Raw genomic sequence first — 15,000 nt, 5'->3', positions numbered from 1 at the left:
TCCTCCTCCTCCTGCGCCTCCTCCATCCTATCAGGGGGCTCCAGCACCTGAACCTGGCTGTCGCCCGCGTTACCAAAGCTAAGGATGAGGTTGACCGTGCCCCCCAGCGGCGCCGGGGTGCCGGGCTCTTTGAGGAGCAGGACGGGGGACCCTGAAGACGAGGCGTCCCCGCCGCCCCCGCGGCCCGATGCTGTTCATCACCTCATACCCGTCCTCCGGCTGCTCCTCGTCGGCTGCTCCTCAGCCTGTCTGGGCGAGGCTGAGGTCTGGCTCTCTGCTGCCGCCTCACAGGGGCTGACTGCTGGGGACCGGTGCCACTGGTAGGCCTCGAGTTCAGGAGCTGAACTCTGTGTGGGTGAGTGATGGAAACAACAATTAGCGATTATTCTCACACATCACCACAGACACCACATCTTTCTCAACACATTGCAACACATTGCAATATGGCAGGGTCAGAAGTCAATCTTTTTTACATTTTTCTTGCCCCCTTGATCTGATTTTTTGAGGAATTTTGACACTTTTCCACATTTCTGAATCTATAAATGACTATACATTTGCATCGCATATTGGTAAATAAGCACTCAATTTGTACCACTAAGAATTTTCATTTTTAATCATAATATACCACACATTCAACTGCTGGAAATTTGCAGTAGGCCTTCCAGAAGGCTCTATCTCCAACCAGTCCCTCTTCCACTCCTCAATTGTTTTTTTTTTTCTCTAAGATTATTTTTGGGCCTATTTTCATCTTTATTTGACACACCAAAGTAACGAGAGGCAGCACCCATCGGGAGAGCGAGTCGGACGACGTGTGACAAAGATCCGGGGGCCGGATTTTGAACCCAAAACATGATGGTTACGTCGCATGTGCCACTGATTTACCAGGACGCCCGCTTGTTGAGTCTTTTATGATACTGGGTGTTTTATTGGTTGTTTGTGTGGGCTTGGCATTTTCTCCTGCTCGCTGCATGGTGTCATCATTTTCTACTGCTTTGGGCTGCGTACTGCTCGGTTTTGCTTTCTGATCAAGAAAACCACTCAATTTCTTTGCCCAGAACGCACTGGAAGTAATCCCCCCAATCACAGGCTTATATGAATCACCATTGGTGGCCCGCTGCGGACAGCGGTCACGTTCACCCGCAAATATTTGACTACCCAACAAAAACAATGTGAAATTCATACATGTAGGCTGAAATGGAAAAAGGGTATTTCTCCATATCAGGGGCATTTATTGCCCCCTTTTTTTCATGGGCATTTTATGACCCTTTAAGGGTATTTTTGACCCAAGCTCCCGAGCCTGCATCGTACAGAAGAAGTAGGCATCTCTTCTTACCTCTGTGAGTGGAGATCCCAGCGTGGCCTCAGTGTAAATGTTATCTGGTGACGGCTCTTCTCTCCTCATCTTGAGAAGCCACTGTTGCTTCTGAGCCCTCCAGTGCACCAAGATCCAGCCCAGCATGCTCCTCAGCTCCTCCATACGCTCTCTGACCTGCAAGAAGCAGACATCAGATCACTCCTGGCAATGTGTCCACATTTATTTCAGAGGATAACCTACTCCTATAATTGGGGAGCCGTATGTCTGTCCGTATGCGCTGGGGGGGCGGGGGAAATGCAGCCATAGGGGGCGCTACAACAATGTTTTAGATTTTAAATGGCCATAACTCGTACACCGTTGCTCCAATCGCCTCCAGACTCTGCCGCAACACTTTTCAGGGGTATGGCATGAAACTGGCGCAGAAAATAACAAAACTTGGGGAGTGCACTGCTGGGAATCCAACGGAGCGCGGTGCCCAATTTCGGACACGTGCATAGTTATAGCGCCACCTACTGGTAACATAAAAAATGGTTTATCTCGAGAACCATTCATCCGATCAACTTCAAACTTGGTGGGTGCGCTGCTGGGGACCCGACAGAGTTCCGTGCAGGCATGAGTTTGGTTACACCCCCCAAAAAAAGTGTGCCCATCACACCTCGTCTCCAGGGTCTCCACCCTAGAAATGACCGCCCGGGGCGCGCTAAATTCTAGTATTCCAGAATTGCAGTGAGTCCCAAGTGTGTAGACCTTCTCACCATCTCAGTGAGGTGGTGTTCTGTGTGTAGAAGGTTCCTCCCCGTGTCCGCCAGCTCGTCGAACTCCTCAAACTTCTGCTCGATCTGCATGTCGAGCTCTGCAGCCAGCGGCTCCTGCCCGTCTTTCCCGAGATGCAGAGCGGTGTCGGAGAAGATGCACGACCGGGTATCTTCTGTCCACGATCTGTCCAGAGGAGAGGGGCCGGTGGTGGAAGAGACAAGGATGAGAAGAGGGCTGTGAGAAAAGCCATGCATACACAAAACATGAGCATGACCAGACTCTCTGATGATAGCGCAGACATTCATTGCTCTGTCACACATACCCAGGAAGCTTCTACTGGCCCTCCTAAACACATCTTAAATTACATATTTCACCAGGGACCAGTGCTTGACAACAAGAACATCCTGTTCTTTCCATGAGCGCATATTGTTAACGGGCAGCTGATCCCTCAAACTGAAGAGGGGCTTACATGTACATACATCATTGCAAGGTAGCTCCTGAAGAAGTCCTGAAGCTGGACGAACTCCCGCAGCCGCGCTTTGTTCTCCGCCACGCTCCTCCCCAGCTCCGCCCAGGCCTGCAGCGTGGCCTGGATCTTGGCGCCCAGCGCGCGCACCCTCTCCGGACACAACTCCTCCAGCCGGGAGGCCTGACTCTCCATCTCCTTTACCTCGTCCCTGATGACTTCATAGTCAATCTGCGGAGAATCACAGTAAAAAGGCTCTCATCTCTCATCATCCCCTGGGATCAGTCGGACAGCCTTTGCCAATTGCATCCCTAACTATGAGTTCACCCCCCCTTAGCTTTTACACGTACCATTCAGCTAGAGGACCATATGGTCTGCATATGGCCCGCTGCGCTAGGCTATAGCGAGCAATCTTGACCACTTTTTTCTCCCTTTGACGAGGCAGTAATTAATAGCATTGAGGGGTTCTATGGGAGCAATGCTTCATAGCGTTTCTCAGCTCCGGCGAGCCTCAGGAACACAAGAGTAGTGGATGCCTGAGCGCTGACGCCACAGTTATTTCAGTCCGGTCCGATTAGGTCATTTCTGTTCTTCAACGCTATCAAGTCCAGACAGCTGTGTGTGCGTGTGATAAACACAACGCTGCCCAAAAATGACTCACGCAGAAATTCACCATCCCCAACCAACACGACGCCAACAACCCCCGTAACCCCCCGGACGCATATACACACCCCGCCAGATTGAGCCGCTGCTACTCGCAAACGCGCATAAACACTCGCACACGCAAGTGCAAAAAGCATGCATGCAAAAACACACACTTGACGCTAACAGAACGGTGACTCACACACACACACACACACGCATAAATAAATATCCTTTGTGGATAATAAACCTTTGCACGCTCTACGTGTGTAGTGTGTGTGATTGCGTGGCGCAGTTTAGATCATAAATTAAACACAGCACAAAAAAGGGGGTTGGCTGGGCGCGCTGTAGATGTGAGAAAACCTGGCACAACAGGAAACAGACTGTGGAACAATGTGCTAGAGGGGAGGTGGCCAGGAGGGAGGGAGGGAGGGGGGGGGAGCTTCCCTTTTTCACTACACACTAAAGTTCGTAATCCAAAGTCAATGGGATGGAATACTATGTCATATTATTATGGGATGGAATACTATGTCATATTATTATGGGATGGAATACTATGTCATGTTGGCGCCGCCGTATCATTGAAATGTTTGACACCCTAAAATCACTACATGGGTCGGCATCTTCTTCTCACCTCCAGGTGCTCGTGCTGCTCCTGCAGGGCCTGCAGGGGGCAGCGGTCTGGCTCGCAGCGCACGGCCATGTCCGTCTGGCTCTCCAGGAGGTCCACGCACAGCCCCCTGCTGCAGCACAGGCACTCCTCCACGCGCACCGCCAGGCTGGCATGCTGAGGGGAGCGCACAGTCATGGTTATTATTACCATCAGCTCTATGAATTATAACGAGCAAGATGTCATTACGTTTTTCTTTATCTTTTTTTCTTTCTGATTTCCCCTCAGTTTTCTCCCCAATTGTACTTGACTAATTCCCTCTTCTGTCCCGGTCGTTGCTCCACCCCCTCTGCCGATCTGGGGAGAGTTATAGACCAGCTCATGCTTCCCCTGATACACAGTTGCCAGCTCCTTCTTTTCACCTGATAGCGAGGAGTTTCACCCGCAGGACTTAGCGCGTGGGAGGATCACACTATTCCCCCCGGTTTCCCTCCCCAACCCCCCCCCCCCCCCCCCCCCCCCCCCCCCCCCGAACAGGCGCCCCGACCGACCAGAGGAGGCACTATTGCAGCGACCCGGACACATACCCTTAATCCGGCTTCCCACCCGCAGACACGGCCTGTGTGACATGTGCCTGTATGGACGCCCGACCAAGCCGGACGTTGCGGTCATCAAGTCATTATACTACTTGATGTATTATTTGTTTTCCAACCAGAGAGCCACGTTGGGAGTAAGTGCACACATGCCTGTGTGTGTACGGCTATTTTGACATGAATGCTGCTTTTTACCCAGAATAAATCAAATAACAAAAAATCACTCTTATGGCCAATAGGGGGAGTGGTGGCTCGTTTGAGGTCTATTAAAGCACACAGCCACAGACAAAAAGGAAACCAGATGTTGCTCTATTGGTTTGCGCAGCTGTTTGTGACAAAAGTGGAGGGACTTAAAATCCGCTCAACGTCATCTAAGATCATTATAACTTAACCGACACTGTGCAGCCATATAACTATAATGCTTTGCGGTCAATTACATCTTCCATGTGACATTGTGAGGAACACCGGGTGTAATACAGACACAATCTAAGACCCGATGTCGTCAGCACGTCACCGCGTCAACGCGTCAACGCGTCAGCGCGTCAGCGCGTCAGTGCTCTCTGCTTGCCTTGCTCAGCAGCTCCTGGACCGCCTGGTCGTGGCTCTGCGAGCGGCCGCGCTCCCTCGCCGTGTCGTTCAGCATCTCCACGGCCTCCCGCAGCTCCTCCACGGGGTCTCCCATGCTCTCTATCAGGGGCCCGCCACCGCCACTGCTTTGGAGGCCCAGCAGGGCAGGAGCTGATGAGGTGATCTCACTGTGGAGAGGCTGTTACAGACACAGGCACGCACACACACGCACACACACACACACACACACACACACACACACACACACACACACACACACACAATGCCTTTTACCCAAGATGCTTTGCACGAGTCTGGGAGAACAGTAGCGGGAGGAAGGGAGGGCAACATACACACACTTGAGGCCACTGAGTGCTCGCACTGAAGTGGTTGAGTTAAGTGCCTTGCTCAAGGGCATGCTATTGTTAGCTGCTGATGGAGGGGAGCGCACATCCTGTTTTTCCACAGCTGGAACAACAGTCAAAATCCACGCTGCCAATTCCACCTCTCTCTTAACGTCCCGAGGTAAGACGTCGACCTGTGCGTCTCACTCACCTGTCCCAGGTCGTACGTGGTCCCGCTCAGCTCCTGGCTCTCCTCCAGCTCCACGCGCTCCAGGAACTCGGTCAGCATGCGCGTGTCCTGCAGCTCCGAGCTCTGCTGGGTCAGCGCGCTCTGGACACGCTGGTACCTGGGAAGACACGACGGAGAGATGCTGGGTCAGTGCGCTCTGGACACGCTGGTACCCGGGAAGACACGACGGAGAGAACCGGAGCCCTCAGCGGAGAACGTTTCAACTTTGTCAGCTTACACCTCGCGCGCATACACAAACCTGCTTCCTCCTCGCCTAGGCACTTTACACAGACCAGCGAGGAGCACCGGGGGAACGCGTTTCATCACGCGAGAGTGCTGTTTACGTAAAGGCCTTCATACATCATGTGTCTTGTAAATATATACTGTACCTCAGGACGTAAAGCCACCCTGCCCCTCCATGGTTTATGTTTGAGGTTGTAAGGGGGAGCGAGGCGGAGAAGGTGTTTCTTTCCAGGATAAATTAGCCTTAAGTTGCTCAGTCGCGGGGTTCAATAATGACGTAATCCCGACTGTCTCACAGCTGCTCAGCGAGAGACTAGGAGCTTCTACCTGCATCAATGGCCCCCTCAGACCGCACAAGGGCCCATCACTGCCCCCCCCCATCCAACACCCCCACCCTGGAAACACTTAAATGGAGCCCTTTTCCGTTTCTGTATTTTCCTTGGTAAGCCCGGTGTCCTCCACACAGTGTGAACCTGTGTTTATAGACACGGAGGTACGTCCAATAAAACCGGGTCCTACTGAGAGTGCGAGGCAGCGAGGCCCGTCTCCGGAGGCACCTCAGCCCCGACCACAGAGAGAGAGCCGTCATCCTCCCGAGCACATGACTCTGACACCCCACTGACAGCCCGCGGGTGAAGTGCGTGTCAGGACTCGGGGGTAGACCTCTCGCTAAAGTGCTCCATGAATCACGAGCGGATAAACTAAAGAGCTGAGCTATGAATGAGCACATGGAGATGTCTTCTTGGCAGGTTGGAGGAGAAAAAAAAAGAACTTGTGAGTTCTATGGATATATACTTCTGTGGTTTATGGGCTGAAATTGTTTTTCTTAAAATAAGAACTCTGGATTTTATGAATAAACTCTTCCACGTTTGACTGATATCATGAAGTAATGGCGTGCTTAAAGTTTGCGAGCGCTTGGAAACACTGACAGCATTCTTACTCTATTTCCCGACCACACCGAAGACCAAAACCACAGGGGGATAGTCTGATTGTTCTGATCCATAACATGAATCCGCATGACGACAGCAGGCAGAGGGCTACCCCCGTCTTCCTCCCCCCCCTCCCCCTCCTCCTCCTCCTCCTCCTCCTCTGAACCACTCACTTTCTCTCCACCTCCTCCATGCGGGCCGGCAGGCCTCGCGCGTGGGGGTGACTCTGTCCCCGCAGACGCTCCACCTCCTGCCGGAGGGCGCCGAGCTCCAGGCTGCGCGCCGCCACCTCTCTCTCCAGCAGGCAGCTCTCCCGCTCGGCCACGCTCATGGTCTCGGGGTCTCCGGCCAGCGACGACTCTCTCATGGAGAGCTCCACGGACTCCAGCCAGGCCTCCAGGCTGCCCAGGGCCTGGAGCACTTTCACAACCTGTGTGTGTCGACGGGAGGAGGAGGAGGAGGACAGGGGGGAACGCGTCAGAAGAAGCTGCGGTTGAAGCGAATCATCCATCTCATTGAGGGGGTTTTTCCCACAGAGAGCTGATGTAGTCGTGCACTTCCAAAAGAAGAGGTATTGTACAATGAAGTCAATGATGGGCAAATTGGCAGGCTGAACATTGGCACAGGGAGGACTTTGGAGGTAGACCATGCCACATGGAGGACTTTGGAGGTAGACCATGCCCTGACCTACATCTTTCCCAATAAAATACTTTCTAAGTACTTTTTAAAAGTACTTTTTCCCACTCGGTCATCAATCTGGGTGGATTCGCAGCTTCTTTCCATCCCATAATCAAATTATATTGGCAGGGCAATTTATACCCTTTGGATTAGCCTTTGTGAAGGTTTTGGGTATGTACCTAGCAGGCTCTATCAATTAAGGTGGTAAAGATGTAAGTAAATGAAAGCTTCTAATCCCGAGTGTGCGTGTGTGCAGCCCAGGCTCTGGGCCAGTTTAAAGCTCCTCACAAACGGGAACACTGATCCAGGATCATCCGTCATAACTCCTAAATGTCTTCAGAAGGTAACTTCAGGGGTACGTAACGTACCTCGGGATGACATAAGAGGAGCTCCTAACTCTAAGACATGAAGTCGTGAATCTGAGGGCTGTGCTGGAGTCTCTCACCCTGAAGCCCAGCTCCTCCGAGGCCTTCAGAAACCCGGCGTTCCTCTGGTGCCTCCTGCGCAGCTCCTCCCACAGGACCTCCAGCTGGCCGAGGAACTCCTGGATCTTGGCGCTGCCGGGGTGCTGCGCGCGCACCAGCCCGCGGCCCTCCTGAGGAAGGAAGCGGTACGGCGTTACGCTGATGAGAGTGTGGGACGACTAAGCGCTGGGATTTATGCCGCCTAAGCTGACCAAAGCTGTCTTGGATGAAATGTCGGCTCATTATTTTGACAAAATGTCAAAAAATATCATAAAGATCAGAGTCGAGGCGTTCCCCCCAACGCGTGTGTTTGAAGAGAGATGGTGACACCAGTGCTTCTGTTTACCCTTTTCACCACCTCTATCCTGGCTCTGTTGGTGAGGATATCTTGCTCCAGAGTATCTTGACACCTCCTGGCTGCCTCCAGCCCCTCGAAGCTGGCCACCGAGCACACCTGCGTGGCCATGGAGACGTTGTCCTTCAGCCAGGACAGAGTCTGTCATGGAGAGGAGAGAGTTACAGACGCACGGCTTGAAGGAAAGGGGCTGGAAAGGGAGGGGAAGGATAGCTGATAGCAGTGAAAAAGAGAGGCGACATCTCGCTGCCAAAAGCGCAGGAAACACAGCAAACAGGATCTATCTCATCCTGGCCTTTAAACCTTCCCCTCCCAGGATTTCCAGTATTGGCAAAGAATTAAGGACTGTTACTGGAAATTAGACAATAAGACAATTGGATAACTATCATAGTAGGCTCAATTTGACTAAAGTATATGGTCCAAATTTGAAAACTGTTACACAATGCCTGTGGTTAATTACATGATAAATGGTGTCGTTTCAAGATCAAGCATTTCAGTGTCAACATAATGTTTGAACAATATACAGAGTGGTGTGGAGGGTGGTTTGAGTTGTGGAGGAGATGCAGGTGCGTGTTGCAGCAGGGCTGGAGGCACCTTGTCTGCAGACACGGTGAACTTCTGGAGCTGGTGGTGGAGCTGTGGGTGGGCTCGCGGGGCGGCACCAAGCCTGGCCTCGGCCCGAGCTCGCCGGCTGCAAAGCAAACACACCAACATGTGAGTCCAATTAACACGTTAACTGCCAGCGACGTATGCATACGTCAAAAAAAATCCAGCGCTTGACTGCCAGCGACGTATGGATACGTCAAAAAAATCGTTTTTTTTTTTTTTGACGGTGGGGCGTTGATCAATCCCTTTTACGTCTCCTGTACAATTATTGGAGGTATTGAATGTGTATAATCTATTTTACCGACCCACTAAGTGTTGACAGTGCTCCCCCAGACGAGCGAAATCAAAGAAAAAGGGAGCAAGGAAATGGCGAGGCGATTTTACAGTATTACATTCTCATGAAAATGGTTGGGGGAAAACGCTCTCGTTTTCGCACTGATTGCTGGCGATGCGGGATTGCAAATTTACATAATACATTACAGGTGGAACACACTTTGAAACACGCAGCATAAATATGACCAGAATCGCAAAAGCTTCTCTCAACCAAAACTCCCAAGAAGCGAGCGAGTCAGTCCATGCCGACTTCCTCAAACAGCAGCCTGCAGACAGGCACAGGAGAGCAGCAAAAGCACTGAGACTGTGACGGCCGCGGCAGCCAAGAAGAGGGAGGAGTTGAGGAGTTGAAGCAACTCTGCCTCTCGCTCTCTCCCTCTCTCTCTCCCTCTCTCTCTCGCTCTCTCTCTCTCCCTCCCTCCCTCTCTCTCTCTCTCTCTCTCTCTCTCCCTCTCCCCCTCTCACTAGGATTAAACCTAGTGCGTCTCCCTCCCGAGAGGGAGGGAGAGAGAGAGAGAGGGAGGGAGAGCGAGAGGGAGGGAGAGAGAGAGAGAGAGAGAGAGAGAGGGAGGGAGAGCGAGGGGAAGGGAGAGAGAGAGAGAGAGAGAGAGAGCGAGAGGGGGAGGGAGAGAGAGAGAGAGAGAGAGCCAAAAATGAATGGTTAAAGTGACAGCTCTATCGAATTTCACAAAAAGCCGTTTATCTCTGAATATTTTTTCTCATGCTAAAACCATGCTGTATTCAACTGATAATGCTTACATAACTACTAACTCTACAAACTAACTCTTTTAGACAGAGAAAGTACACATTCTATTAGTACTTTTGAGATATTGTATGTTCACAAACTCCAAGCAGAAAATAATCCTCGGCGCTTGTAAAATGAGCCACAATCCTCAAAAAACGGCTTGGCAGAAGCTACCTACAGTAAGAAAAAAACGGCTGGCAGTCAATGTGTTAAGACTTACATAATGAGAGGGACAGAGAGAGAGAGAGAGAGGGAGAGAGAGAGAGAGGGAGGGAGGATAGAGAGAGAGAGAGAGAGAGAGAGAGAGAGGGAGGAGAGAGGGAGAGAGAGAGAGAGAGAGAGAGGGAGGGAGGAGAGAGAGGGCGGGAGGGAGGGAGAGAGAGGGATAGAGAGAGAGAGGGAGGAGAGAGAGAGAGGGAGAGAGAGGGAGGGAGAGAGAGAGGGAGAGATAGGGAGAGAGGGAGGGAGAGAGAGAGAGAGAGGGACGGAGGAGAGAGAGAGGGATAGAGAGAGAGAGGGAGAGAGGGAGGGGGAGAGAGAGGGAGAGAGAGAGAGGGAGGAGAGGGAGAGAGGGAGGGAGAGAGAGAAGAGAGAGAGAGAGAGGGAGAAGCCAGGCTGAAATGTCACCTTTCCCCCTCCGACTGTTGTACGACCATGACATCATGCGCGCGGGCGGGGCCGTCTCCCACGGGCGAGGAGGGGGCGTGGCTCGCTGATTGTGGCTCCTGGCCGCTCGGCGTCCTCCTGCCACTCCCGCCGTCGCGGGCGCTCTGTCGACAGAAGAGAGCAGAGAGACCGTGTCGGAAAAATCCCCCAAAAGAACCGGTCAAGTGACATGTGAGTAATGTTTTGCTTTCTCTGTCAGCTCGCCATCCAGCGAATAAACGTTGACGGCGGCCATAAACATACGAGACGGAGGAGGAGCAGCTCAGTCACTAGACAATGTGGCGTGGCCTGCTGCTCACTGCTGCTCGCTGCTGCTGCTGACATGAACGTTACAACGTGGCTGGAGGCCGGACAACATGGACCGCCGCCCAGAGCGGCGTAAAGCCTCCCCCTAAATTACACTCGAACGCAATCGGTCCTTACAAAGGTCGGTTCTTCTCGGTGAAAAAGCCCAGACTTGCACAGACAGCACGCACTAAAGATACAAGCTGTTCTTCATTTTTCTGTTTGACAGCAGTCAGCTTATAATAATAATACTAATAATGATGGTAGCAAAAGTTAAAAACCATTATTACGGCTTTATGAATGAACACATTTAAAGCCAGGTCGCCAACATGTGCTATACCACTCTGATGACTAAGAGGAGCCATTGCAGTTGAATATATATATCCACCCTTATGTTCTTTACTCCCTTAACCCCAGCTCTCATTAAATCCCACTGTGTTTTTTCAGTCACATTGATTTCCATGCTCGTCCACCATGCCTCTGTATAGGATTATGTGGAGTTTTTTTTTTTTTTTACCAAGGTCAACGACCTAGCTATAGACCTTGTCTGTGTGCAGAAATATATTAGCGACGTCAACAGCCACTAAGCCGCTTTTACAACCTTCAAAGGTTGGCCAAAGGACTCTCTGCACCAGGGTTTCCAAAGTGGGAGCGACATGCTTCTGGACTCATGCAGAGAGCAATGCTATGAAACCCTGATCATCACAATCAAAATGTCTCTTTTTGCCCCCCCTGCAGTCTATTATTACTAAAGACTGTCTCACATCGCACTGCATCAGGATCCACAGAATCGATGACTACCCGAATGGAGTCCGACGCACGACACCGCGAGCGATTCTAAACCAAACTTGGGTGGCGGCCATTTTTTTTTTTTTTTACTTCAATGTATAAATAACGCCATCCTGTGTCAATTGTCTTACATCACATAATGTCTTTCCCAAACGCCAGTAAAAACGGCGCTGGCGGCGCTGCGCTCTCCGTGACAAATATGCATCCGTCAATGTTTTTCACATCGAACGATCCGAAAATGCAGAATTTATACAACGGCCAAAAAGCACAAAGCGGCCATTAATAATGGTGTTTTATGGAGTAGCTTTAATTTAACCGTGGCATTTTCTGACTGCGCTCACAGAAGAAGTGAGTCAGAGCAGAGGAGCTGGAGGAGAGAGCGTCGCCTCCACCAGTGCTGCTACAGCAGGAGATGCAGTAAAGTGAAGGGGCTCTAACATCATTTACTAACATGCCAGTCATTTTATAGGCCCGCTCTGAATGACATAGAGGCACATTATCGGCCTATTTATGTATTCAAACAGCGAGAACTAACAAGCGGGTGTGATTCATTTGACGGGGCTGTTGATAACCATCGCTGACGTCTGCTCCCCAGATAGTTGCTTCCGTCCTTCAATCCGTCACATTGCTCTCTCCACTCTGTAAACAACTGCTGCTCTCCACATCCCCACTCTGCCTTATGAAAAAGAATTATGTCACCCGCAGCAAAAAATAGACTTTTAACGATGCCGCATTCAAAGGTGTTCTGTACTTTCTAAAGCCTCGTCCAATCCGCTCCTCTCTCGCTCGTCTACTTTTCCTTCCCTGGGTTGCGTTTGATTCTTGTCTCTCTCTCGACTGCTTCCCCTCTCTCGCTCCGAGCGTCTCTCTCTCTCTCTCTCTCTCTCTCTCTCTCTCTCTCTCGACTGCTTCCCCTCTCTCGCTCCGAGCGTCTCTCTCTCTCTCTCTCTCTCTCTCTTCCCCTCTCTCGCTCCGAGCGTCTCTCTCTCCCTCCCTCCCTCTCTCTCTCTCTCTCTCTTCCCCTCTCTCTCTCCCCCTCTCTCTCTCTCTCTCTCTGCATTGTGCTGCTATGAAGTGATGTCAGCCAAGAACTATCACTGAGCTCCGTGCCCATCTGGTCAGCAGCCCCGTCATCTGGCTACGATTAGCCGGAGAAACAGACGTTAGCCATGTTTACCTCCAGCAACAAGAGAGGGCCGCGCACTACTGCTAACACTGGCTCCACCAGGAACACAATCACAAACATGTCCATGTTTGTGTGCGTAGCGCGCGCGTGTGTGTGTGTGTGTGTGTGTGTGTGTGTGTGTGAGAGAGAGTATATATGTGCACATACAGTGACCACATTTAAATTACTGTCTAGTACAGGATGCTGCGAGCGCATATGCAAATGTCTGTGCGCGCTATTAGCAGCCCACAGCTCTGTACGCAGCTGCGTCCGGTATCCTTAATAGCACGGTAATCAATTCAGCACTCTCTCTCGGGAGTCGGGAGTTTAAAGCGCTGCGAAACTACGTGACAAATGACTTTTTACCGCTTGACTCGCGGTTTTCGCCTGGCGCTGGGTTTGGCCTTTCGGCTCCGGGGTTTTTTGTTTGGAGTGTCCTATTAAAGCGTCCATAAAGAGTAATGAGCAGGGGGCTGCCACAGATAGTTCGCCTAGGTAACCCCCCGGCCCCCCACCGACAACACAAGCAACTATTGTTGTCGGAGCCGCCACCGCGGGCTGGCCCAAGGTGAGAGGAACACCTACACCCCGGCTTGATAGGCCGGGGCCTCTGCCCGGGACGTCCCGAGAGCAAGGGGGTCAGATAGGGGAGAGGAGCGCTGCATTAGGACCCCCATAGCCACTGTGCATTCACTTCCAGATGCGCTACTAAAGAGGTTTAAATTGCTAAACGTGAAGGACTAAATATAAACATAATTAGTGGATTTTAACCTACCACACACTTAAGTCACGTTATTGAATATCTCGTACACCGTAAGACGCAAAGAGTATTTGGTTGTAGGCTACTGTAGGTTTGCGGGGCAGCGGGGCGTGCTGTACGCGCATGTTCAATAAAGATGTCGGTCGGCCTGACACGAGGAATGTCGTGTCGGAGGAATCCACACGCCATCTATTAATATTGTATTAATGCACTGACTGTGTACTTTTGTTACCGCGGTTGAAACCGAGATATTATTTCTAACCATAATGTCAAAGAGGATATGAAAACTATTAAGATTTTGGTTTGGGAAGGGAAAATCCTGTTGAATCTGGCTCGCCGTTCATCCATGTTGTACTGTACAATCATGGCTTGAGCGTTTTTCATGGAAACGTATGGAATCCTCGCGCCAGGGTAAATAACACCTCTAAAAGGAGTTGTGCAGCCGCGCAATATTTATAACACTTGCAGACTGAGGCTCTTGTGAGGATGTGAGGAGATACAGAGAAGACTGGCGACTCCTCTCCAGCACATCGGGCGGCACCAGGATATTATTATTATTTAGACAATCTGGACACGTTGTAAATCAAAAGCATTTTCCAAACCAAAGAACAAAGTGCGTCATTCTCTCTCTCGCCACGGTTGTCGTCGGGGCCGGAGGAGGCTGAGCTCATCCTTAAAACCCACCGCTGATGGGTCTGTTCTCTCCTCGCCCGGCCGAGAGCCGCGCTGTGGTCAGTCCCAGGAATAGAAAACGGGGAATAGCGAAAGCCGCTTACCGCGCAGCCTTTGAGACGATTCTGCTCTTCTTTCACCTCCTTTCCCATGATCCTCTGGGGCTCCGTTCCCACGTCCCGGGCCGGGGTCACGGGGTCGCCGTCTTCCCTGGAGAAAGTGGCTCCGGCGGGAGGCGGCGCGGTCCTGTCGCTCCTGCAGGGGGACAGGAGGGTTTGATGTAGCGCTGTCAGGACGGGCTTCGGCCCAAACAACACGCACCGCTCCAAGTATGGGGCGAAAGTATTCGGACAGTGTTTGTGTACGTGGAGTTTAAATAGCTATGAAAAAGCCAGCTGATAAGACTGAGGAGATGATGTAATATTTGGATCTAAAGATAGCGCATCGACGTGAGAGAGGCTCTCAGCTTGAGAAATTTTTGGAAAACAGGAGTTGTCGGAGATGGATGTCAGAAGCACAGAGTTGAATTATGCCTGACCCCATTTATTATTAAGAACAGGCTAAATGTTCACCTTTTTTTCCCCTTTCCTGAATTGTGAAATAGCACAAGGCAACGTTTTTCAAGGTTACTGCACAATGAAGGAATTCAACTCTGGTTTAGGACAATACTGGACAATCTGCAAGCTGTTTTTCAAATCTATCTCAAGAGCTTTTTATATTTCCAATAAAAACTATGACATATCGGTCATTCAAATGAGCTTGGATGCTAATTTCACTGCGCATGTTTT

The 15,000-nt window shown here is 51.1% G+C and overlaps 2 protein-coding genes across 2 annotated transcripts in view; both read right to left on the bottom strand.

The window, feature by feature from the left end:
• Positions 1-66: 66 nt before the first annotated feature.
• On the bottom strand, positions 67-10,531 carry mymx (myomixer; the record flags this gene model as incomplete). The annotated part of the gene is made up of 12 exons (XM_083658285.1): positions 67-347; positions 1,334-1,489; positions 2,071-2,254; positions 2,551-2,768; positions 3,814-3,966; positions 4,951-5,148; positions 5,505-5,640; positions 6,868-7,124; positions 7,818-7,967; positions 8,183-8,332; positions 8,786-8,882; positions 10,503-10,531. The coding sequence occupies 12 exons, from the start codon at positions 10,529-10,531 to the stop codon at positions 198-200; spliced, it is 1,878 nt and encodes a 625-aa protein (XP_083514411.1). The 3' UTR covers positions 67-197.
• The window catches only part of LOC310796139 (uncharacterized protein), a gene marked incomplete at its 5' end in the record, with an annotated part of 18,423 nt that continues 12,233 nt past the window's right edge, over positions 8,811-15,000 (bottom strand). The window contains 3 exons of the mRNA XM_083658284.1: positions 8,811-8,882; positions 10,503-10,645; positions 14,317-14,467. Of these exons, the coding sequence (XP_083514410.1) occupies positions 10,536-10,645; positions 14,317-14,467 (261 nt within the window). The 3' untranslated portion in view covers positions 8,811-8,882; positions 10,503-10,535. The remainder of the gene's footprint in view (positions 8,883-10,502; positions 10,646-14,316; positions 14,468-15,000) is intronic.

The sequence above is a fragment of the Poromitra crassiceps genome (assembly GCF_964638095.1).
Source record: "Poromitra crassiceps genome assembly, chromosome: 22".
Classification (NCBI taxonomy): domain Eukaryota; kingdom Metazoa; phylum Chordata; class Actinopteri; order Beryciformes; family Melamphaidae; genus Poromitra; species Poromitra crassiceps.
This window is presented reverse-complemented; position numbering and strand designations above follow the sequence as displayed.